Source organism: Theropithecus gelada, chromosome 15 (assembly GCF_003255815.1).
Source record: "Theropithecus gelada isolate Dixy chromosome 15, Tgel_1.0, whole genome shotgun sequence".
Taxonomy (NCBI): domain Eukaryota; kingdom Metazoa; phylum Chordata; class Mammalia; order Primates; family Cercopithecidae; genus Theropithecus; species Theropithecus gelada.
The window spans coordinates 13,142,885-13,170,017 of record NC_037683.1 but is presented as its reverse complement, the minus strand read 5'-3'; the positions used below and the strand labels follow the sequence as shown (position 1 = coordinate 13,170,017).

Sequence of the window (27,133 nt, the reverse complement as noted above, 5' to 3'; positions counted from 1 at the left end):
GAGTTTTGTCCTAGTTGCGTACACTTATCGTATTATTTATATCGTAATACTAATTCCCAAAATATGACTTGATACCTTTTAAACAGAGACACATCCACCAAGCAATGTGCTGAATGTGGAATGTATTTTATCAGATAACTGGCCATTGTTTTCAGTGTAATACCTGGAAACCAAAAGCTTAAATGTGGGGGTCTTCTGCTTTCAGGTTCATCCCATAGGCCAAAACATAGGGAGATACTTTGTTGTTCAGTGATTAAATTATAATTTATTCTCTCTCTAATAAAATATAAGATAACTGTTAGTATTATAGATGCCAAGTGAGAATCCTCAAATCTTTTCTAAAAAATGGTTTCAAATACCTTTTAGAAGCTTATATAGTTTTTAAAGGTTATTTGACACTATCCCAGAATTATAGAATTTGAAAACTGGAAGAAAATTTAATTTAGCACCCCTTTTTGTAAGTTAATATTTCCATTAGTTTTCTTATCTCAAGTTGATGTGATATCTACCTGCTTCCATCAGTAATGCCAGGGAGCTCAAAGGGGGCTGGTAACAAAAGTGATTTGAATAAAGATAATGATAAATTTCATGTTTTAAAATAAATGCTTTTTACTTATAGGCCATTTATAGATTATTATCTAGCATTCAACTGTGTATCTGAGTTTCTTGGCTATATGAAAAACTGAATGAGTATAGGTATTTTTAAACAATAATCTTAGTAGATAATATATTAGTTAATTTAAAATATATAGCAATTCTACTTCAAAATTGTATTTCTGAAATAACTTTCTTAATGGAGCCTGAAGTTACTGAGACTTTGTTGTGATCAATAGTTTCTGCTGAACAGCTATATATGTATAGGTTTTAGTATAGTACTGTGCATATAGTGGGTACTCAGTAAAGGTTTGTTGACTGAGAGCATAAGTAAAAGGAGATTGAGCTGGAAAGAATGTAAAGGAAGATAATTTGGCTTGAAACATAGTGGGTGTCCTGTAGTTAATTGAACCAGCTAACCAGTTACATGTTTTCCAGAGGGTCTTACTTCCAGTAACAGTTTCAAAGAATGTTACCAAACAACAACAACAACAACAACAAAAAACCAGGGTAGTTATCAATTTGAATCCACCTGGTGGACTGTTTATAATGTGTTTATTTTAGTTGTCTCATCCTTCTACATTCTTTTCTTGTCAGTTCTCAGAGTTCTCCAGATCAAGTGTGAAAAGTAGCTACCTGATCTGACAGGACCTTGCCTAGACCGTGACACCCAGTGTTGTCTTTTCTTTGCCTTTCTTTTAATTGTGTCACCTTCTTTGTTAGAGAAACCCAAATCTTCTGTTTCTTGAAGAAGCTGCTTTTTAAAAACATATCTTTTAGATACCTATTGTGGAAACAAAACAGAACTTGTGGGTTTTTTTTTTAAGAGAAATGATGGTTTCTTATATGCAGAGGGGCTGGTAGCGAGGCAAATATTTATACAGAGATGTTTACTCCAAGAACCTAAACTGAAAAATAAAATTAGACTGAATTTTTGGTTAAAGCTAGACCTGGATTGCATGCATATTTGAAAACATTATATAAGGTTTAACAAATTTATGATTAGAGCATTGACCAGTGTTATTCTGTTAAGTAGTTTTGCAGGATTTCTCTTGCAAGAAGAATTTGTTGTACTCGCATTATTGTTTCCTTTGGGATCCTAGACAATGACTCTGTAGTCTGATTCATTAATATTGGTTGTCTTCAGCAGAGAGTATCCAGATTTGACCTGCCAAGTATTAAATTTTTAATGTATTACTAGTTCTTTCACAGAGTAAGGCTTGTCTTTGTTCTTTGTATTTTTGTACCAGTACAGCTTGAATCAGATACAGATTTAATTTGTCGTATCACTAAATATGCCTCATTTAAAACACGTGCAATACAAATATAAAAATGTTTATTGATGAAAATATTTCAATATGAATAGCTACCTTTTAAAATATTTGAAAGTATGCACTTCCAAATTTATTTTGAAAAGTGCCAGGGGGTGCTATGTGCTATGTACAATAAGTTAATTATTATGCTATTAACATTGATGATGTTGAATGTATATTAGTTAATGTGTTAATGACGTGTTAATTACTGTACATGTTGTGAAGACCCTTCAGGCTTGTTCTATGATGCAGCATGTCAACTTGAACTAGACCAAGTAATCTGCAAAGCAGACTGTAACTCTTAAAAATAACACTTGTAAACATAAATTATAAATTAAATTATGCTTTTTATTATTCTTTTTCTTTCTGGTAGAATGAATAAGTAATTCTTCTGCTATCTGCACCTGTTAGAACCCAATACTGTCAGACTCTGTTTTCCCCAAGAGGATTGAAAGAGATTTGTTATGCAATAACTTCTGCTTTGTTTACGCTCTGGCATTTAGTGTATATTTTATATAGATTCATGTGTTTTGCAGCCTGAAAGATCTTTCTTTTTTTGTTTACCAGCTTCATTTAAAATGAAAGACACTCACACTCAGTCTTTGTGTAAGCAGGTGAAAAGTGGCCTTGTTTGATTAGGACTACTAGTTGATACTAAACTAATCTATATATGCACATGTGATTCAGTTATAGCTCTTCAAGTTTAGTTGGCCAAATAGTTGAAATCTCAAGAGACCAGACATTAAAACAAAAAACTCAATGACAATTTCAAATCATTTACAACAGAGGCCAGAATTTGTTGCTGTTTGTGAGAACATGGCATTATATATTTGTTGTCCTTTGCATCAGTGTAGCTTGACACTTTGAAAATGTCAAATATTTGAATTTTATTATTTTAACTTTTGAATTAGTGATTGCCCACTTCTTTCTAATTGTCAATATTTTTGGAAAATACACCTGATGATAATCCTCAAGAGACTAATTCAGAGAAATACAAAATTATAGAATACGATGTTATTCATACAATGGTATTTCTTATTTTTATGTCTTCAAAATCATTGTTTCATATTAAACAAAAGAAGTTAGTTAACGAATGAGCGTTCTCAAATTTACTGAGGGTCTTGTGAGGATGTTTTTTAAATGACCCAAAACCAACTCTTAAAAATACAAAAAATAAAATAGAAATGAGTGTTTCTGTAAGGCAGTTACACTTTGATTCTTTTAACATAATATGTGTAAGAGGTGGTAAAGAGTTAGTTCAGACCATGAAGCCAGACTGTCCTGCATCCAATCCTAGCCTTTTCACCTTCTAGCTGTGTGACCATGAGCAATGGATCTAACAGTGGTGTACCTCAGTTTCATGATAATTAAAATGGGCTTAATAATAGTACCTACCTCTTAGGGGTGTTGGGATGATTAGTTAATACAGGTAAAGTACTTTGAGTAGTGCCTAGCGCATAGAAAGCTCTCAATAAATGTGAGGTCTTATTATTAACCTACCTTTGATATTATACTAAAAATTATTTGGAAGCATTTAATTTTCACATACTCTTTGATTTCCCTAGGACCCATTTTGAATGTACGTTTTTGGTTTCCAGTCATTATAGTCTCGTACTTCATCAGAGAAGAACATCTTATTTTTAATGATGGTTTTATTCCTCCAGTGTTGTTTACATCCACCTGGAGTCATCCCAGATTTTTCCATTCATCTAACCTTGCTTGATTTCCTATAGCACAGCTCTTGCTGAAGATTTATATTGGTATGGAAGGATGTTCTGACCAGGATTTTGGTCTCTCTTGCAAATATTTGTGTATCTCTTGTTTACAGCCCCAGTGTCCTGTTGTAATACCCATGCAAAATGGGATTCTAATAAATCTTGTGCTCAGCATTACACATTGTTTGTTTTAGCTGCCTTCCACTTCATGCTTCCTCCTTTAAGAGCGAGCCATTATGAAAGGTTAGATTCACAGTTAGCAGGCTTTAGCTCTCCCTTTTGAATCAGTGAGGTTGCCGTTTTATTGCTCTCCGACTTACACTTCAGTGATGAGAGTAAACTAGCATCAGATTAAAGGTCAGCAAATCCCATCAAAGAGAGGAATATTAGGGGCAGAGATAGTTGGAGAGGCAGCACACCACTGGGTATTGACAGGGTGATTCCAGGGTATCAGTCAGCAGAATTATAGCTGCCCAGAGAGTCAGTACAGCTTTAATGAGCCTGTGTGAAGAGGAAGAGGGTGGATTTATGTAGTTCCTCATAATTTTCTGTAGAGACTGTTATTGCAGACATTCTGTGGAGTGTTCTGGTCTTTCATTTAATTCAAAGGTCCTGGAGCTTATCCATCCTCTAAATTCCTTTTTGTTAGCTCAAATCAAAGTTGACATTTCCATAGTTTACCACCTAAAACACCCAGTTCAAAATCAGGTCTCTTTAGGCAATTTTGAAATCTGTATATTGTTAATATAAATCTATAATCATATTTATCATAGTGCATGCATATTTCCTCTTCAGAGAAGTGGGTTGAATAATGAACATTTCTTTTCATAACTAAGCAACAAGGGAAGAGGTAAATTTACACATTGCCCTCTAACTGGGAAAAAAAACTGATTATGTTATGGTGCTTTTCAGCAATCTTAATGTTCATCCTCCTTAAACTGACTTTCCTAATTAATTGTTTATCTGTCCATTTGTTTGTAGCCCATCTCACCCTTTATGCCACCAATACCCATCCTCCTAACTGGAAAACAGTTCTTTTAATCCCTGGAGGGAAAATGTTTTTAATTGTTCTAATGAGGAATACTGCATTTAATTGCCGTTATTTTCAGTTCCACCTTGATTTTGATGTCTTTACAGTGAATTTGACTCACATTAATTTCTTATCAGAGGGAGATTAAATCTATGTGGTTTTGAGATCTGGACTATGCTTTGAGAAGTCAGATGTTTGTGAAAAATGTCTTTGGATTTTTTATCTTTTTTCTTCTGATTTCTTTGCTGTAGATTAGTTACCTAAAGGGTTAATGAAAGATATATTGATTTTTTTTAGTTATGTTTTTATTTATTCATCACCATGAAAATTTATCAATTATCAGTTGTGAAAAATTGTGAATACACTTGCACTAGAATGTTTCATTTTATTACCTAGTTAAACCGCCCCTTTTTGTAATTTGTATTTAAGAATATGCTGTTTTGATTATATTTCTAAGTAAATAAATTTTTCCATTATTAACATAGAAGTCTTGTTTGTGTTATTTGCTGCTAGGAAGATGCTCTGAAGCCTCTGTCATTGTCCTTTGCTTGTCATGTGGGTGGTTGTGCTTTTTAGATACTTGCATGGTTTTTAATGTGAGAGCATAATGGATATGATACTACCATGAGAAGCCCTAATATCCTTTTTGAAGTTCACCATTGACTGAAACATCTATAGTACTTACAGCAAAATAGAAACTTAAGAGAGATGCATAAAGACGAACATTACATAGGAATATAGAAGCCATTTTTAGTCATTAATTAGATGCTGTATTTAAAGAGCCAGCACACTTTAAAATCATGTGGAAAGTCTAGTAAAGTTCATGTTTCCTATAATCATGCCATGCTTCACAAAGCCTTTTCAATAAAACTGAGTCTGTGTCCTTTATAATAATACAGATAAAACTTTATGCTGTGCTGTTACATTGGAATGTACTGAGAATGCCAATGACCCTCATGCCGTATTTACTAGCATGCTATTGTGAGCAGTGCCTGTGCATCAAGATAATTTGGCATTGCAAAAACAGTAAAATGGGCATTCCTTCCTGCAAGAGGAAAAAGAGAACCAGTGAGTATCTGCTATTCATAATGAAGTCAAGTGACTGTAATTTATATATTCACTTTTGAAAATTTTAGAGAAAAGGGAAAGAAGATGGTTACAGGAAAGGAAATGAATACAAAGATAAGCATGAGATTAATTATCTGATAGGGGCAGGGTTCTTGCTCCCATGAAGGACATATGAATGACATTTACTGATCACCTTAAAGTACAAAGTAAGTATATATGGTATTTTAAAATTCAAGTGGGGTCTAGTATTTTCATTTGAGAAAAATTATGAATAAAAATCTCTCCCCATTGGTAGTTTCTGACCAAAAATTTTGTGTCATATGTGTGTGATACTATAGATATGTATCATCCTATCTGTATGGTTTTTAAAAATACCATTCATTTCAGCTGTGGATTATTTGAATAAAGATTTCTAAAATACTAATTGAGAGGATGTGTAGCTTTGGTGAAAATTTAACCAATTTAACAAGAACACTGAAGCCAGTTATAACATCTTAATGCGTACATTTGTAGGAAGAAGAGTCCTTATTTCAGAACAAATCAGCAGCACCATTCTATGTGTTTTTCTACACATGGCTATTCTTTACATTTCTGTGCTCATTTGAAACGTGTGACCAGAGACCACTAATAATGAGCAACTATCATGAGTGTTTCATCATCAGCACACATCAAAATGGCGTTCTACTTCTGGAAGTTATAAGAGAGTAAAAGTAACACAAATGAGCAAAGGAAGGAACCAGAAACTTAGGTCATAATAATTGAGATGGCTAAAAGCAATAAAACTATATCCTATTAAAATGTGTTGCAAACTAATAACAAAACCTATGGTAAATAAATTTTGATATCTAAAAATGCCAGAATTTTAAAAAAAGATCAGATTTGACCATGTGATGAATATTATGAGAAATTAGATAAACATTTTGATTGTAGGACAGATATGTTTCAGATTATACTTCAAGATTATAATGTTCTCGCCAGGCACGGTGACTCACGCCTGTAATCCCAGCACTTTGGGAGGCCAAGGCAGGTGGATCACAAGGTCAGGAGATCGAGACCATCCTGGCTAAGACGGTGAAACCCCGTCTCTACTAAAATACGAAAAATTAGCCGGGCGTGGTGGCGGGCGCCTGTAGTCCCAGCTACTCGGGAGGCTGAGGCAGGAGAATGGCATGAACTCGGGACGTGGAGGTTGCAGTGAGCCGAGATTGTGCAACTATATTCCAGCCTGGGCGACAGAGCGAGACTCCATCTCAAAAAAAAAAGATTAGAATGTTCCATTTTTACCAATGATATGAAGTAACTACTTATTTGACTTTAGAAAATGTAGTATTTTAATTAAAAAATAATTTAATTCATATGATTTAAAGTGAGTACCACTGTTATTTTTTAAAGTGACAATTATTTGTCAGGAACTATTTCAGGCATTTTATGTCTTTGAACGTCATAGTGATTCTTCAGTTGGTGGTATCCCTGTTTACAGACAATGAACCAGGGGACCTTCTACAGTCACATGGTTAATAAGTGATAGTTAGAATTTGAATCTAGGTTACTCTGACTCCAAAGCCATGTACTCCAGTATTGTAGTTTATTTGTGTTATAGTTGCAAAGTGAATTTAAAATCCAGTATTATAACCTATTTCTCTAGGTATCTGAGGTGTAGTGGAATGAATCCTGGACTTAGAGAAAGAGAGACCCATGTTTAAATCTTTGTTTTCCCATTACTTGCCATGTGATCTTGGGCTCTAAAGTCACTTAACCTCTTTGAAATTTGATTTTCTTGTCTACAAATGAGGCCAATGACATCCACCCTGTAAGGTTATTTTAAAAATCAAATGAGAGTGAGCATGTGAAGGATACAGATGCTGCTTGGCATGTAGTATGTATGCTCAATGTGTTTGAATTTGAACACAGAGGATTTTTAGGCTAAGTAATAGAATGATTCCAAGTACTAACAGTGTCAGATTATCATATTAATAGCTGGAAAGTAAGAAAGTTAAAGCCACCTATGTAAGAAACAAAAAGACAGAAAACATTTGCTTTTTGGCAGAAACATCTTGTATTGTGAACTGGGTCTGGGAGGAACTTATTGAAGTCTGGAAGATCGGTCTTCCAGAAAATAGAGCAGTGAGGGAAGCAGCTGTGTGAAGAGGCACACATGATGCCCTCGGTGTTAGAAGGAGCAGGCGCACAGTGTAGTGTTATCCCATTCACAGCATGGCAGTGATCTTAACTGACAAGACAGGAAATGGAAGTGCCATGGCGATCTCATTCTTCAGGGAGAAAAGGCAAGGGAGCAGAATGTGGGAATGGGGGAACACAAGGATTGCATGGTTTGTGTAAACAAATGCTGAAGAGTCCTGGAGATGTACTCTTAATAATATGAGTATTAATAATAGAAGAGGACTCATTGGTTTCTATGGAAGTCCAGATGTAGACCTCTAGCATTTTCTGATGAGGAGATCCCAGGCATGTGGTAAAATTTAAAGGATATCATCAGCACATTAGATCATTAGGTCACTGGTAAACAGACAGAGTAGCTGGGGTCACAAAGACCCATAGGGATTAAAGCCAGGATTTTAATTCTTTCCCCTGACTTAGATTCTGAAACTCATTGCTTTCCCTTTAAATAGTGCTGTGGTTTTTTTTTTTTTTCTTTTCAAATTTAGTTGTCATATTTACCAATCCTAAAAATTTATTCAATAGAGCATTTTGTTTGAACATCTATTCCTTTGGATAAAAAGAAAATGTCCGTTTCCTTTTTTCCCACCACTTGTAATAATTTCCTTTAGGAGCAGAGCACAGGTAACCCTTTGTGCTAATATGTGTGAGAAACATGGCCCGTTTTTTCCTTCATCCTTTTTTCACTGTCTCATGCAAGCATAGCATACTTCATATCTTGCCCTAGCCCTGTTCTCTTCTTCTGTAGCTGACAGTGCTTATATATCAAGCGCTCCAACAAGATGCAGCTCCATTTAACAAAAAAGTGCCTTAAAAATGTAACTCTTCTTTCTGCATTTTTATTGCACAGTCCATCTGCTCCTTCATCTTGGCTGCTCTTCACTTCACAGTGACAAGGCTCACTCCTTTTTCTTGTCTCTTGAGGCAAGATCTAATTGGCAAGTGGAAAGTCTTCAAAATTTGCCTTTGCCAGCCAACAGTACTTTCAGATTTTTCTGTAAACAGTTGGCTAAAATAGGCTTGAAGGGCAAAGAGAAACTATAGTGAAACTGAAGGATTTTAAAGAAGTCCTTTCCCACAGAATGAACACACCTTCTTGTAGTAGCAAGAAATATAATAAATGTTTTCAAATAAATGAATTACTGGGTAAATACAGTAAGTATAATCAATACTTTTTTGATGGCTCCAAATAGCAAATGTTTAGCTTGAATCATTATTTCAGGCTTGGCTCTTCTGCGTGAAGTATTCTACTATTTCTGGTAAAATAAATCATCTGAACTTGTGATACTGCTGGGGTTGGCTGTGTAGCAGGGAGAAGAAGTGATCCATAAGTGTTCTCTATGTTGCCATTTGCATTGCTAGGAACATGAAGAAACGTCAGAGTCATAGCCTAGGGAATTACACTGTCATAGAAAAACACTGGTGATTCAAGAAATGCCTTTAAATGGTTTTCCTCTTCTCATTTAAAGTACATCTGTGGGACTGCAAGAAAATAACTAGGTTCTGCCCAGGAGTCTAGTACCTGTACAGACCAAGATACTAATAATGTCATTATAGCATCTAGCTGCTTTCCATCGAACCCCTAATAAAGGTCATTAGTTGCCTGCCTTCTTGAGTGAGAAGGTTTTGCAGCAAGTGCTTGGAGAAAAGTTATCAGTGCTGTATGTTAGAAATAGGCCTTCTGCCAACAGCTTTATAATGAAGGTGAAATATAATAAAGCGATGGATTGACAGTTTATGTGTTGAAAGTGAAGGAAATGGAGGTGTGGAGAAGCATTATGGGGAATCTTTCTAGTCATATCTTCAATTTAACCATCAGGGGAAATGCTTCAAAATCTTAGATTTATGAATTTCTAGTAAGCAGTTTCACAGCATGTAAACAAATCTCAGTGGGCTGTTTTAGGAAGGTAGATTTGGGCAGTGAAGTAATCATTTTTATTCCTCTGATTTTCCAAATAGAAATGGACATATATGATAAAAATGTCAGCCACCCTCTCCACGTCAGGGCCCTAACAGGATTACATGTCAGTTCTTAATGTCTCGCTCTGTTTTCCTTTGCCATGAATGGCTGCATTATTGCTCACAGGAACTTCACTGTAATATATGGTAAGAGACAAGTAGCTCTTTATGGCCAGTGATTATTCGGTTTGAATGAAACCTGTGATTTATGTCCATTTAACTGAAAAGCCTTGTAAATTCCCAGTGCTGCATTTTTCCTCAATAGAGAATGAGTCAAGCGAAAGTGACAACTAGGTTGGCGTGGAAATGTGCAGTGCATTGCCGTGTTATATTTAATATACCTGACATGAAAAACGTGCACACACCACACAGTCACCTTAAATAGGAGTGAAAGTGACATTAGCTTGTAATATGACTGCCATATTCAGTGGATTAGACACTAACATTGGCTTAAAAGGAGATTTGGAGCTGGAGTGGGATGGGCTTTGGGGCCATGGGTTGTGATGGGCAACTAGATCACCTGCCATTTCCTCATAATCTTTTAAAAATTAGTTATTTTGCAGTTGTTTTCTGTTGATGTCTACAAAATAATATGACTATTTCTTTCATTACAAGCTTCATCTTTACACCTAAGGAGGAGAGTGTGAAATTCAGGTGCAAATATTATTCCGGATCTTTGTCAGGGTGTGTTGATATCATTCTGTTGGCCTTTTTTTCTTTTTCAGTCAGTCCTTACTTAAGGGTCTGCCTTTCCTGGACTTGGCTTCTTAGCCCTCTCTCTCTAGTCCACCTGCTGTTTAACTGAGAACCTTACCCTCCCAACCCCCAATACTTAAGTCTAGTTTAGACAGTGATGCCTTGAGGGTTTTTCAGTGTCTTTCACCACTGTTTCCAAATTATATCCCAGTTTTCACAACCAAAAAGTAATTGTTTCAAATGAGATCTCATGACCATGGGGCTTGTGACCTTAATTTCATTTCCAGATCTCCTGCCTCCTATTTTGACTGATTTTTACTTAAGGATTTCAGATAGAAAATTATTTTACCTTTTTTATGTTTGGGGAGAAAAGTAGCAACATGTCTGTCTTAATCTTTCTTCTTTATCTACAGTTTGGGTTACATTTCTCAAACTGTGGCTGACTTGATTTTTAAATGAAGAAAGCACAGAAAGTAAAGTAGGTATTTTTACTAATTAGCTTTGTGACTTCTGACCACTATCCTGCATGTTACTTTAAAATAACAGACACAAAAGAAAAGGTATGAAAAATTATAAGAATAACTAAAAATATTAATATTTAAATTGTCACTTATTTCAGGGCAGTCAAGAATTCAGGGCCTGCTGAAAATATCTGATCTGGCCTTGTTTTACATGGTACTCTGCTAAAACATTTTTCCCTGAGCTAAGACTGTGATGTGGTAGTTGAATGAATAAAAAAAATTAGAAAACAAAATTATAGTGATGTCATAGGCCTAAGCTTATGAATAATTTGGGGGACTCAATTTATGGTATGCTCATTAGGAGAGAAAAATCAAACAACTCGTTTCCATAATAGCTTTGTGTTTCTCGGCAGGTCTGAAAAATGTACTCTTTACAAAGTAAAAGTGATGTGATGACAACTTTTATCATGATTGTAGATATTATCTATCTTCCCTGATTATGGAAATATTGTAGGGCTAGATCTTAGTTACGTCTAATTCAGGACCATGTGTAGAACATATCTGAAATAGCTGTGGTCTGGAGCCATATTCTTCAGTGCTGGATGAACAGAGGTTAGTTATGGTCCAGTGGGCTTGCTCCTTGAAATGAGGGAGCCACGAAGCTTAGTTAGTGCACTGTGCTGTTTGCACCTCATTCACTAAGGTCAAGCCTTCATTGTGTTACAGTGTTCTTCTGTTAGAAAGGCTCCTACTGTACAATCTAGCCAATGCAGATTTCTAATCTGCTTATTTATAATTCAAAAGCTTGCCTATATATTAATGAACCCTTAATGAGCTGTTGAAAATGCCTGAATTACAGTCAGATTATTAAACTCAAACAGCCCCGTAATCATACCATTTGAGTGGGCTTTAGGTACTTTTCACATCTGCAGCTTAGAATTGTGAAGGGTATGCGTTTATTCGGAGAAAGCTTTGTAATAATTTTGACCCGTAATTTATTTATTGCCCTCCGAATGCAGTCGTCTATGCAGATGCTCTCTCCCATTATCTGTGGGGCAGGTGCACAGCATGTTGAAAGACAGCTAATTAGGATTTGCTGAAAGATATGCAAAAATGGTAGGCTTATAACAAAGCCAAGTTCATTGTTAAACAATGTTTTACTGTGTTTGTATGATTTGTCTAAATCTTAGGGATACAGAAATGAATGTTGTGATTATAAGTAGGTTGCAAACAGGGTTTGTTTTTTTTTTTAAACTTTATAAGGTTGTGATGACCAAAGAACCTAGATGTAAACCTTTATAAACCTCTGTATGTTTCATCATATATACATTTTGGATTAAAAACAAGTACAATCAAATTTTAAATGATTGTTTTACCATGGTTCAATTTGAAGATATCAAGATCTTTTGATAACCCCACAGTCTGATTCATTCTGACCCTTGCAAATTTAGACCCATTAAAATGTTTATAGGTGCCCAGAGGAGTAGGTATTATGACTAAAAGCCAGTGTGACTCTAGAAAGTTAGTAAACTAAGTAATAGTGAGTAGCTAGGTAGGTAGGATGAGGAATAAAATGGTAATTTAAATGTTTTTAAGTAAGAAAATAAATAGAAATATTCAAATTGAAAATAATTTTGGAAACCAGGTATTACTATTTAAAGATCCCGTAATCATTACTTTGCTTAATAAAGAAAAGAAACCAATTGACTTTTCAGACTAGTTATGAAAATTCCTTTATTATTGATAGTCTTTTTCATGTTGCCTATTTGCAAAGTGCTTTAGTACTTTTCATCTAAAGAAATATGAGTTTTCTGTCAGGAAATGATTTTTCTGATAAAATTTGATTCACATAATTTATGAAGTAAATACAAAGTATTGCATTAAAACATATTTTCCTGTTCTTGAGGCAAGCACTTAGTGTTGATTTACTGATAATTTTAGAAATAAGATATTTTTCATTATAAGTAAAATGTTACAGTAGTTGACACTGTATACTTATAATTGTTTTTATTTGTATCCATGGCTATTGAGCTTATGGATTGCTTCTCATTGGTATGATAATGATGGTTTATATACATATTAAGTATGTATAAAAGTATCATAGATGGCTAATTAGTTTTGTGCCTTTTGCATTTCTTCCTAGTGAATTTCCTTCTGTCTCTCTTATGGTGTAATTCCTTGGATATTAGTCATTGAGCTGCTTCTCTTGTTTGCCATACGTTTGCAGGGAAGTGTAATCTTTTTGGCTATGGAAGTTAATCTGCTATTAAAGTACTTCACCACATGTCCATAGGGAAAAGATCAATGTGTTTAACTACAAGGGGAAATCTAGAAACCCAGAGGAAACTTGAAGGTAGATTTAAAAAACACATTTCAGGAGAGGCATCAGTGTCTGTGTAAATACAAAAATCAACAAACACACAAAACTGTGGGCAAAAATTCAGTTTAAAATGGAGAAAATTAAGAAATCCTCAAACAAGAACAAAAAATTAAACAGAAATCAAAGTGCAGCATAAGAGATTGTTCAGTAAGCCCTCATTGCATGCCAAATGCACAAAAAACTTGCTATGTGAACTACAAGCATGTACAGGTCATGAGATTTTGACATTTAACAAAGTGAATTAAAAGAGAGGAAAATTGAAGATTTACATTAGCAATACAAACTTAACCAATACATGGCAGTTCTAGAACAATATTAGGCAATCCTTTTTAATTATAGAAGAAACAGCAAATACATGTTTGCCTATTTTTAATTATCAGCAGTGTGTTGATACGCTTTTTATGAGTTATCTTTTGCTCTCCTACATGAATATATTGTCTTAGTATATTATAGTTTTCAAACCTTATTTGCCTCTGAATAGACAACAGATACAATTTTAAATGATGATGGGTTAGTTTTATTATCCAGTTGAAATTATTCTGAAGTATAATTTTAAATGAAAGTGACAGCTTTAAAGTGTTTTGGGGAAGAAATTAAAGTTGTGTATCTGAGTTAAGGCAACCAAGAGCTCTGTCATGCCATGGATGTAATTCAGGGCATCTAGGAATGAAATCTGTTCTTAAAAGAATTGATGGTAGCTTTAGGTTAGCATATAAAATCAGAGTTGGTGATCAGTTGAGTACTTGGCAGCTTATAGATGTTATGTCATGTGAGTTACACTAGACACAAAGTGTGTACCACTGTGGATAAACAACAACAGGCACAGACTCAAAAGACAGAATCCAAATACAAACAAGCAAGGTGCCAACTTCCTTTTCCCCCTTCCCCAAGAAGACTTGTAACTAGTATAGGGAACCTGTTTTTAAGCAGAGTTACAGAGGTTAATTGGGCTGGGATGTTTTAGATTATGTTACACGTTAATGAAAATGCTGATTTTCAGCTGTCGTGACTCCAGTGCTTTTTATACCATGATAATTATTTCAAAACTTTGTCTTCTGTGTTGTTGAAAACATCTTGGCAGAAAGCCTGTGTGACCTGATTAAACCTATGAATTGTCAGCTGTGATCTATAGTACTCAGAAGAGGTTGCTGACTGGGCATCACTTAGGAAGTTCTTGATTTAAAAGCAAAATTAGATTGAGACTACTGTGCCCAGAACTGTATTGCCATGTCAGTGGCACATTTTTAATACTGTATTTAGTATCCTCATTTTATAGTTTGCTAGCAATCACTTAACAATATTCATTTAATAATATATATATTTAAGTATAGCTAATTGCCTCATAATGTATGTATTCCTCTTCTGAAATCACATGATGGAAAAGCTCATCTAATCTTGTTTATTTTTCAATTTTCGATTACAGTTTGTGAATTATTTTAAGGGAATTTTAATTCTGTTTCTCCAACTGTACAGAGAGACAGAATGACCACCTTTGGATGAGTTTGTTTTATATCCCTGTAATTATTTTCTTTCTTTCTTAAAACCTTCCATTTTTTTACCTTCTTCCCATTTTATGCTTAAATTATCTAAATCTGGGAAGCTTGGATGATTAAAATATTCAAGGAAGCCAGGGTTACCTTTTTCTAAGGATCTATCTGTGGTAAATTGAGGTAGTTGGGGGATATTTAAAATTCTAGGGTGCATGTAAACATTATCTTGAAAATAATTTTCATACTTATTCAAACTTATTGATCAAATGTGAACAATGAAGTTCTCAGCATGAATTGTAGTACACTGATGTTGTTTGATCATTTTCTCAAATAAACAAAATACTCACACTATTTGTCCTCTGTTTCTCGCTTCTTCTCTCTCTGTCTCTCTCTCTCTTTCCTTGAAGGTCTCAGCATCAGAGGAGCCCAGGAGGAGGACCCTCCCGATCCCCAGCTAATGAGACTGGACAATATGCTTTTGGCAGAAGGGGTTTCAGGTCCTGAGAAAGGTGGGGGATCGGCGGCAGCAGCTGCAGCCGCGGCAGCCTCTGGAGGTTCTTCAGATAACTCTATTGAACACTCAGATTACAGAGCCAAATTGACCCAGATCAGACAAATCTATCACACAGAACTGGAGAAATATGAACAGGTCAGCAGCCGCCACTCTCATAGTCCTACACAAACCCTCTGTTGCTCTTCTATTAGACCATGCTAACCAATTCTGAGGGCTGTGAGGGGTAGGTGTTAACACAAATTACAAAATAAATAAGGTCAATGCAAAAATTCAAGTGAATTGTTGGATTCATGAAATGAAGACCCTTTGAGAGTTTGGAGGTGGAGCTCTACCTATTTTGTCTCATCTACTTGTTTTAGTTTTATTCATTCCTCACATTCACGTGCCCTTATTACCACACCTGCAGTCATTCTTCCCTCTCACCTCACCACTTGGTGTTCTTCAAAGCTCTGTATAATTAACATTTATGCACTAGCCTTGTTCATAAGCTTTAATCACTTTTGAAGGGAAGCATTGCACAGTGAGCTTTTCCCTCCTATGCTGTGAGCTCCAGAATCCTCCTGGGAATTAATTCTTATGGATTGTGCCAGACTATAGGGAACTTCACCAAGTAAGCAGGTTCTGGCCTGTTTCTCTGAGTATGAGACCTCCCAAGATAATTATGGGTACCCCAGGACAGGGAGTGTTAGGCAAGGCATTATGTGCTAAATTCCTGATTAGAAAGAGAATATGGGTTAAAAATCCAGTTCTCAGCAATTATATTAACCATACTGAATCTAAGATAACTTTGATTTTAAGTTGCATCATTATTTTATGTACCACCAAGAAAAAATTAATACTGCTAGTTTAACTATAAAATATTACTGATTATAGAATGCTTTCACATTTCAGAGATGTTAAAATGTAGGGAAAAACAAGTGAGTCTTAGATTTAATGTAATAAAGTAAAATATTGGTGGGTCTTTTTTACACATATTTTAGTTACTAGTTTAATGCTGAAAAGCTGTCAAGTTGGAGGAATTCTCATTTGATAAGATTTGTCATTTGGAAGATAATTTTAAAAATGTATTATTATGGAACATTTTATAACACATGTACACAAAAATAATGAGAATAGTATTAGACTGAACCCTATGAAATTGCTAAGTTTTGAGATCAGAAACAGTTGAATATGGTAATTTCATAGAGTTCAACCCCAAATAAGGAATCAGCTACTTTTCACGCAGATAAATAGTTATCAACATTTTGCCACTCTTATTTTGTGTACCCAGCCCCAATTTGGTAGAGTATTTTCAAGCAAGTCTTAGACATCCTATAATTTCACCCACGAGTATTTCACTATGTAGGCAAGTACTTTTTAAAGTCCACACACTTTAGTGTGAAATGGGAGTCCTGGTGAGTTTTGTGTGTGTTTGTGTGTGTTTTAAAGACTTTTTTAAAGAGCAGTTTTAAGTTCACAAGACCAATTTGAGAGGAAAGAAGAGAGATATCACGTATACCCCCTTTCCTCACACATGCATAGTCTCTCCCATTATCAGCATCCCCTACCAGAGGGGTTCATTTGTTAAAATTGATTAACCTACATTGACACATCATTATCACCCAAAATCCATAGTTTACATTAGGGTTTACTCTTGGTATTGTGTACTCTATGGATTCGGATAAATTTATGATGGCATGTACCCATCATTATAGGCTCATACAGAGTATTTTCACTGCCCTAAAGATCCTCTGTGCTATTCATCCCTCTCTTTTATTCTTTCCTCCCCACTGATCCCTGGCAACCCCTGATCAGTTTTAATACTGATTTTTTTTTCCTCTATGTTCCCTGTATAGTTTCAGTTGAATATGTCGTTGTATTTTTTTCACATTGCCTTTTCTAATATTCTGGATACAATGGTTTTAAGCAAATGCTGAATCCTATCCCAGAGGTGAGTGTGTTTTGAGGGAGAGTAGAAAAATTTGTATATCTTTAAGTTAAACTGTAATGTAAATTAATATATTATAAGATGTTTTCTATTTTTGGAATAGGATTTTCTGGGATCTAGAACTGTAAGTCTAGTCTCATTTGTAAGAATAACTTTCGGTGGAAAATGTACAAATAAGAATTTTGGAAAAATTATCGTGTGTATGTATGTATGTAAAAAAAAAATCCCACTTTCTGATTTGACATATGAATAATTGAGAGTAAACAAAATAAGTCATGGTTGAAAAGGTTGCCCCTGAGCATAAACAGTAGAAAATGACTCTTATTTGTAGTATATTCCTAATTGTATAACTTTATGCTAAAATAACCATACCTACTTACTAGATAAACATCACCAGTCACCTTGCATGGAAAGAGATATAATATTAGAGGCCAAATGGCCCGAGTTTTTTGGCTGAGGAATTAAGGCGGTTCCTTACTACCTCCTGCCATGTGTCTTCACACCTGCCTCCTTACTTCTCCATACAACCCTGGTGGAAGTTGTGTGAAGCTGGTGTCAGTCAATGACAAGGTCCTGAGTCTCCTTGTTTTAGAAATATCCTACAAAATTTTCCATGAGATTTTAGGTAACTTTAGCTCCAGCTGATAACAGCATCAAATCACCAGAGTTTTTTGTTGTTGTTTTGTTTTGTTTTGGCTTTTAAAATATACATGTATATGCATGTTCTTCATACATTTATCTCTTTTTTTTTAATTGAAGATCAAATTGGGAAGCACTGAGTTTAAAAATGTATTCAAGAATTATTTCTGGATATAATCAGTAGCCTAATAACAATCTACATATGTAGTTCCTTTTTTGTTTTAATACTTCAGATGGAAAAATAGAGATACATAAAATCTGTACAGTAGGGACAAATGAATAGATGGGGTATGATGACTAGTTGGCAGATTCAGCAGAATTTTAATTTACAAATTTTCTCCTGTAGGTTTGTAATTGTTTTAGAAGTGATGTAGCAGCATTTAATTCTTTTAAGTTGTCTTGGGGGCTGGTTTTTTTTAGCTCTTGTGACTGTTGTTCTCCTAAATTATTAGGATCGGTGCATTTTGACCCAAAACGGTCAACTTTTCCTTTCAATTCTTTAGGGTACAAGGGCTTTATCTGGATGGTCCTTTCAGAGACATGCTTTGGTGTTACAAGAAGGGCTAAACAGAGCTAAGAAGGGATAGGACTTCTAAAATAGATGATTATTGTAATTTCCATTTTATAGAGGAGAAAATGAGACTCAGAGGGGGTAAGTGATTTGTCCAATGTCGCACATCTAGTTAGTGTCAGAATCAGACGTTGAAATCAGTTTCTGAAAATATGTCTTCCTTTTTCATTGAATTGTGCTGCTACCCATGTAGAACTGGAAAATAATTCAGGTACATTCTGGTTTTCTCTGATTTTCCTGTGTTGGTTTGCATTTGAAATGGGAATCGAGCAGATGGAAAAACAACTTTTTTTTTTTTTTAAAGACAGAGGCTCACTCTGTCGCCCAGGCTGGAGTGCAGTGGTGCGATCTCAGCTCACTGCAACCTCTACCTCCCAGGTTCAAGTGATTCTCCTGCCTCAGCTTCCTGATCAGGTAGCTGGGATTACAGGTACCCACCACCACGCTCGTCTAATTTTTTTTTTTTTTTTTTTTTGTATTTTTGGTAGAGACAGGGTTTCACCATCTTGGCCAGGCTGGTCTTGAACTCCTGACCTCATGATCCACCTGCTGTGGCCTCCCAAAGTGCTGGGATTACAGGTGTGAGCCACCGTGCCCAGCCAAAACCAACTATTTTAATCACTTTCCAGAAATTATATTTTTCCTCCTAAGAGTGAACATGGGTACTCTGAGTGACAGAAAGCTTAATAGTAAATAGGAAGAACATATATGTTAAGACAAAGGCTTCAACAGAAAATTGTGTTGAGTCTTTTAGAAATAAACTACATTGGAATCTTAAGAGTTATTCACTCTACTGTGTTTCACAATGAAGCTGTAATGAAAATGTATCTGAAGCCTGTTTAGATTTAGATTGCCATAAAATTAACAAACATCACCACTGCAGTAAATTAAAGTACCTCATAAGCACAGCCACATTTACAAAGCTAAGCAGACAGACTAGAGCTACAGTTTGAGCAAAATTAAATCCAAGCTGCAAGGCTCAGTTTTATGTATATGTTTTAGAGATGGTATTGTCTTTAAAATCCTGTCTTTTTTCCCTCCAGAAAATTGTTCTTTTATCATATGTCTCTATTGTATAGGCTCAGATTTAATGATTCTTGATGATAACCATCTAAAAATTCACTTATAAACACTTTTGAAATATTAGGCATGGGATATATGTTAGGGTAAGGTTCTTGAATATTACTGCCACCCAAAAGGAAACAAAACTATTTTATTTTCTTCTTGTTGATTCTAACACCCAGCAGGAATATGAAAATTTTCCAAAGCTTGCGGCAAACTGTCCTGTAATACTTAATCTTGGGTACATTGCCTCGCTTTTTAGCTAAGAGACAAACCTAGTTGCTTCTCTGTCTTCTTGTTGATTAGCTACAGCTTTTGAAAAATGCCTTTACTGTACCTTGCAAATATGTTCTTATGGTTAAAGGACCACTGTTAGAATAGGTGAGTTCCTAGAACTTAAGCCAAGGTTCCTGGGAAGCCTTGTTTTTAAGAAGTACAGGCCTTCTATTGAACTAGTCTTTCTTGGTTCCTCCACCACCCTACCAAAAGGAAATGGACACATTGGTTTTTGCAAATGAAATTTGACTTCAAGATTTCTTCTCAGTTAAAAAGGAAAAGATATATAATGCTCTATGCAGCTCTCCCACTTTGCTTGTACCAGAAGAAATGCTTGTACACAGGCAATTCACTCATAATTTACAGCTGCTATAATAGAGATGACATATTGAAAGCTATCTACTATAATTATATTGAAATACATTTTTTGCTGAAGGCAAAAGTGTTGTCAGGGTCCCAACCCTTCCCAAGCATCTGGGAACCTGCTTTCTGAGTTCACAGACGTCATTTGAACTCACCCCAAATCAGGCAAAAAGCACTAGAACCAAGGAATACACTGAATGTGCTCAGGACCAATCAGGTAGCATTTGGCTACCAGAGGACTTACAGATTGCAGGGGGAATGGAGAATGGGTGAAAATGTAAACCACTGTAAAAGCATGTCCTTGTGCTTTTTGAGATCTCTACATTATATGCTTAGGTTTGCTGGCAAAATAGCTTTTGCTTGTGAAGGATTTTATTTTTATCAAATTAAAAAATGCTGACGTTTTCACATTAGAGATTGTGTAGCCTGTAAACTCCTAATTCCATTTTGCTATTTCTTCTTAATAGTTAAGCAGGATAGACAAAAGAATACTACCTGATTTCATGTTCCAAAGCAAGGATTTGTCATTCATTATTCCAAGGGAAGAGTTTTACTTCCTGTTGACTTTCATGCCTGGCCTTTTCCTTGCCTGGAAGTAGGGTTTGGTTTGTTCCCTTTTTTTCCTTCGAGTTACTAGTTTATTGGCTCTGTGTGCCAGTTGTATTTATGACCACAAGCTTGATTAATATAATGAATTGTTTTATTTAATACATTTGAATACTCTTTTTTTTTCAACTTCTTTGGAAGCAGTTTTTGTACTTATTGAGGCAATGAGAAGGCAGAACTATATTAGATAAAGTGTGGACTTGCTTGCAGAGTAATGACATAAAAATAGTATGAATTTCATAAAATTACCATTTTCATTGTCATCAATAATAACTGTCATTTATTGAGTATTAATTATGCTCCAGACTCTGTGCAAAGAACTTTAACATACATTGTATAATATAATCCTTACAAAACCCTCATGAGATAGGTCCCTAAACCATGTAATTAGGTAAGAAGTATTGAGGTACAACAGCTATTTCATCTTTGTGCCTATTCCTTAGGCATACTGGTCTCATTCTAGTTGGCTTAGAACCTTTAAATGCAGACTTTTAACCCAAAACAAGAAAAATTTGTTGATTTAATAAGCATTCGGTAAATACAAAATCTACCGTATTCGACTAGAGTTACTCGTGAGGCTGGCAAGACATTTGGAAAATAGTTGCAGTGCAAATTTGAGGGGCATCTACTTTTTAAAAGAGATTTATTCTGTCTTGTCAAAAGTGGGTTTTAGAATATTATGGTCTGTTTACAGTTAGCTTCTCTTGATAGTTACAGAAAACCAATTCAGTTTTTAGATCTGATCACTGATCATTATAAAACGTCCCCCAAAATCAGTGCTTGCCCACTGTCTATTTTACAGTTTTACTTCCACAATATAAACTTAAAGGCAAAAAAGAGGTTGAGTCTTGAATCCACAATGAAAAGAGCCCCACCACAAAATAAGGAAAACACTGAAAACTTTAATTTTGTGTGTAAACCAAGTATGTACAGATATTGAGGAGACAGTTTTGCCAGCCAAAAATATCATTAAAATGTTATTGAGAATCCAAATATTTTAAATCCTCGATTATTACTTGGTTTGGATTTTTAAGGAGAAAGGAAAAAAATGGGAAAGACAAAGACTCATAATAAAAACTGATTGAAAATGCTTTTAACAGATGAAATCTTCCATGCCTTATGTTAACTGTTATTGCAGTGTATGTTTTAAACACATAAACAAAAATGCATCCTAGGTAGTTTTCAACAGCTGGATTAAAAGAAAAAAGCTTCTGCCAGTACTTCTAATCAGAAAATTCAAGGCATACTTTTATTTCCCAAATACTGCAATTAACCATAGTATATCTGTATTTATATTATGGACATTAACCAGAAAGCTTGTAACTGACTGTTTCACTTGGAAAACATAAGGCAAGGAAAAAGTTCTCCAAATGTCTATTTTAATATATCTTACAGACATGATGTAGATATGATAAATGTTTGAAATGAGCATTCTATATTATAAATAGCATCAATGTTAATATGTGGTTGGGTGGCCCTTTGAAACAACTGCAGTCATTTGATCATTCTTACTGTGTTTATATGTTTAAAAAATGTATGCCTTTTAAGGAGCTAGGTGATGAGGCAGTACTGTTCTCTGCTCTGAACCTGGTACAGATGATGCTGAAATGAGGCTGTAATTTACTTTCAGTGGTATAAAGGAAAAAAATCACTTTGCCTAAAGTGTATGCATCTTTCTTAAGGGTGTACCCAGATTTTAATTATCTAAATGTAAATACTTAACGAATTTTACTTAGAGTAATGAGCTAAAGTGCACACTACATAAATGAGATGTTCTAATTAATCATGTATGAACTACTGGTTTAAAGAAAAGCTATGTGAATTCTGTGAATGTTGGGCTATTGCCAAATTGCTCATCAGCATTTGCATTCATAGATGGCTTCACTTAATAAGTCTTGAGACATTCAGCAAATGTTTTAGCAAATTATGAGTTTTTAGATGCAGAAACTTTTTTGCTTTTAACCCTTTTTTCTCGTATAAGTCTTTGGCTGCTCTTTAGAATCCATAGACAAACACTCATTCTGGAGAGGTTAAAACCCAGCCAGACAAAAACTAAGAAAGCTAATGTATCAGGTGTCATTCACATAGGAGTCTTGAATGATTTATTAAGATATATGCCCTGTCATAGATATATGTTACCATAATGAGTGAGCTAGGTTTGTTGGAATTAGCAATGTTATGCGTGCACATTAGAAACGCTTCCATACCCTGGTACAACAGTTCTCAAACTTTTCAATCTTAGGACTTAGACTCTTAAAAATTATTGGAGACTTCTGTAAAAGCTTTTGGGTTGGTGGCTTATGTCTATCAATATTTATTATAATAGAAATTAAAACTATAAAAATTTAAAGTATTTACTAATTATTTTATTTATTTTATTTTTTGAGACAGGGTCTTGCTGTGTCGCCCAGGCTGGAGTACAGTGGCGCGAACATGGCTCACTGCAGCCTCGACCTCCTGGGCTCAAGTGATTCTCCTACCTCAGCCTCCTGAGTAGCTGGGACCACAGGTGTGCATCACTGTGCCCAGCTAATTTTTAATAATTTCCTATAGAGATGGGGTCTCACTGTTGCCCAGGCTGGTCTTGTACTCCTGTGCTCAAACAATCCTCCTGCCTCAGCCTCTTGAAGGGCTAGGATTACAGGTGTAAACCACTGCACCCAGCCTATTTTATTTTATTTTGGGGACAAATTCTCACTCTGTCGCTCAGGCTAGAGTGCAGTGGTTTGATAATAGCTGACTTCAGCCTTGATCTTCTGGGCTCAAGCAATCCTCCTGCCCCAGCACCCCCTAATATCTGGGACCACAGGTGTGTGCTACCATGCCTGGCTAATTTTTAAATTTGTTTTATACAGATGAGATCTTGCTGTGTTGCCCAGGCTGGTCTTGAACTCCTGGGCTCAAGCAGTACTCCCACTTTGCCCCAACAAAGTGCTAGAATTATAGGCATGAGCCACCATGGCCAGCCCTAATTAATTTAAAAATATCAACAAGCTATTATATGTTAACCTAAATAACTTTTTTAAAAAACAAAAAACCTTAAAATTTAGTGAGAAGAATGGCCTTGCTTTTTCATTTTTGCAAACTCACTATGGGCTTGATAGAAGTCAGCTTGAGTCTCATACAGTCAACTGTTGTCATATGGTTGAAATATATGAAGAGCATTTGACCTCACACAGATATGTCATTGCAAAAGAGATTTTAATAGCCTTTTCAGATAATTGTGAATACTCTTTTTTGATATTACACCAAAACTTGACAAGTTATAGTTTTGTAAAAGTATGTTGCAATGAGAAACCTGAAACCATGTCAGTTAACTTTTTGTACTCTTTCTTTAAGATCACTGGTCTGGTTTTCACTTTGAATGTCTCTTGTACCTATGTATGCTTTTGTGACATCATGCGTTGATCATTTGGAAAGTACAGGTTTACTGAATTATGCATATCTTACAAATTTTGACACATTTCATTATATAATGTCAAAATATCATATTTATGAATATCAACTCTGAATTCATCAGAAAGTCTACTGGGAAACTGTTAAGCTTACAGTGGTGGAGGCAAGTTTTTCAAAATTCTGATTTTCACTTGAAAACTCAAATTTTTTAATTGGCATAATTCTCTCAGCTGTTTTCCTTGACATGGAAGGCTCACTTGTTTCATTTTTGAGAGAACATCTGCCAAATACCCAACTACATATAATCATAATTTTTCATACTTGTTTCCAAGTAAAAATGGTGTTCCATGAAAAAATTGACTTCTGCTCATTACTTAACCGTAAAAGTGCTCTTTCTCAAGACAGTCCTCCTTCAGTGTGCAATACAAGAGCTTTTTTTGTGTGCTTCCCATTTGACACACACAATATTAAAGACATACTCAAAGGTTTATAGGTAATAAGATGAATAATTTATATTGCTTCATCAAGGACATTCCTAAGTCAAATGGGCTTTTATTGTGTTTGTGTGAATGTATGGTGGTGAAAAATTTTTAAATGTATCAAAGATTACCTAGCATAGCATTTCCCAAAGATTTTTTCCTAGCACATTGGTCCACAAGATACCATAGAGCTGTGCTGCTGAATATAGCAACCAGTAGCCACATGTAGCTAATGAGCACTTGAAGTCTGACTAGTCTGAATTGAGATGTGCTGTCAATGTAAAATACACACTAGATTTCAAAGAGTACAAAAAAAGAATGAAATACCTCATTAACAGTTTTCTCCCCTCCCCTCCCCTCCCCTCCCTTCCCTTCTCTCCCTTCCCTTCCCTTCCCTTCCCTTCTTTTTTTTCTTTCTTTTCTTTCTCTCACTCTGCCACCCAGGCTGGATGCAGTGGCACAATCTCAGCTCTCTATAGCCTCTGCCTCCTAGGCTCAAGTGATCTTCCTACCTCAGCCTCCCAAGTAGCTGGGACCATAGGCGTGCCACCATGTCCAGCTAAGTTTTTATATTTTTGTTAGAGACAGAATTTTGCCATGTTGCCCAGGCCAGGTTATTTTTTATATATTGGGTTAAATGAAATATATTGTTAATTAATTTCACCTAATTCTTTGTATTTTATTTTTTAATATGGCTACTGAGAATTTAAAAATTTAATATGTGTCTCACAATATATTTCTATTGGACAGTATTACTCTAGAGAGAAAGTTTTTGGCCACATTTATTTGGGAAAAAGTTGGATATACTGTTTCTTCTTGAAGATTTATTACAAATATTGGGATAGAAATACTGAAGAGTCTTATCCACAAACATTTTTTAAGATTTTGGTTAACCCAGCATATCCCAAACATACCATATTGTTGGACCATTAGTTAACATTCTATGGAACTAGCTGTAGAACTGTAGAATTTGTTAATCCCAGTTTGGGAATAGTTCTAGTTCAATTATTGTTGTTTTACTCATGAGAATACTGAAGGCTAGAGTTGGCCACGTTATATAACTTGGAAATTATATAAACATCTCCTTAGGGAAAGTTCAAGAAAAAGATATATATATATATATATATATTTACTGGTAGGGTGACCACTTGTTTCTAATTTGGCATAAAATTGTTCAAATTGATAATATAGGCCGGGCATGGTGGCTCATGCCTGTAATCCCAGCACTTTGGGAGGCCGAGGTGGGCGGATCACTTGAGGTCAGGAGTTTGAGACCAGCCTGGCCAACATGGTAAAAGCTTGTCTCTACCAAAAATACAAAAATTAGCTGGGCGCAGTGGCTCACACCTGTAATGCCAGCACTTTGGGAGGCTGAGGTGGGCAGATCATGAGGTCAGGAGATCGAGACCATCCTGGCTAAAACAGTGAAGCCCTGTCTCTACTAAAAATACAAAAAATTAGCCGGGCGTGGTGGCGGGCGCCTGTGGTCCCAGCTACTCAGGAGGCTGAGGCAGGAGAATGGTGCGAACCCAGGAGGCGGAGCTTGCAGTGAGCCAAGATCGCACCCCTGCACTCCAGCCTGGGCGACAGACCAAGGCTCCATCTCAAAAAAAAAAAAAAAAAAAAAAAATTAGCTGGGCACAGTGGCATACACCTGTAATCCCAGCTACTTGGAAGGCTGAGGCATGGGAATCGCTCAAACTCGGAAAGCGGAGGTTGCAGTAAACCAAGATCGTGCCACTGCACTCCAGCCTGGGCAGCAGAATGAAACTGTCTCAAATAAATAGGCCATGTACTGTTTATTACAGGCTCACGCCTATAATCCCAGTACTATGGGAGGCTGAGGCAGGTAAATCGCTTGAGGTCAGGAGTTCAAGACCAACCTGACCAACATGGCGAAACCCCATCTCTACTAAAAATACAAAAAAAAATTACCCGGGCGTGGTGACACACGCCTGTAATCCCAGCTACTTGGGAGGCTGAGGCAGGAGAATAGCTTGAACTTGGGAGGCAGATATTGCAGTGAGCCAAGATCGTGCCATTGCATTACAATCTGGACAACAAGAGCTAAACTCCATCTCAAAAAAAAATAATAAAATAAATTGATAATATAGTGGGGAAGATCTTAAATTTATTTTTTAAAATCTTGGTTTCTGCCTTCAACTTGTGGTTTTAGTCTACAATATTGCTTAATGTTTTACTATGTCATATCCTAGGATAATGATTACTAACCTTTTAAAATTATAGACTGAGAATCTGAAAAGAAAACAAAAACTTCACAGATTCATCAGAATTATTAATATTCACACAACTTGTATAGGATTTCAGGAGGTCATTGACCTTCTAAACCTATCCATTGACTGCAGATTAAGAATTCTTCTCTTATGGTTCAGGGATAATGAATTTATGGCTATTA

At 35.6% G+C, this 27,133-nt stretch overlaps 1 protein-coding gene across 5 annotated transcripts in view; it reads left to right on the top strand.

Moving 5' to 3' along the window:
* PBX3 (PBX homeobox 3) overlaps positions 1-27,133 on the top strand; it is a 226,196-nt gene that overhangs the window by 157,719 nt on the left and 41,344 nt on the right. For all 5 annotated transcript variants that reach the window (XM_025360300.1, XM_025360296.1, XM_025360298.1 and 2 more), the window contains exon 3: positions 15,292-15,533. In XM_025360300.1, coding sequence (XP_025216085.1) covers positions 15,292-15,533 — 242 coding nt within the window. The remainder of the gene's footprint in view (positions 1-15,291; positions 15,534-27,133) is intronic.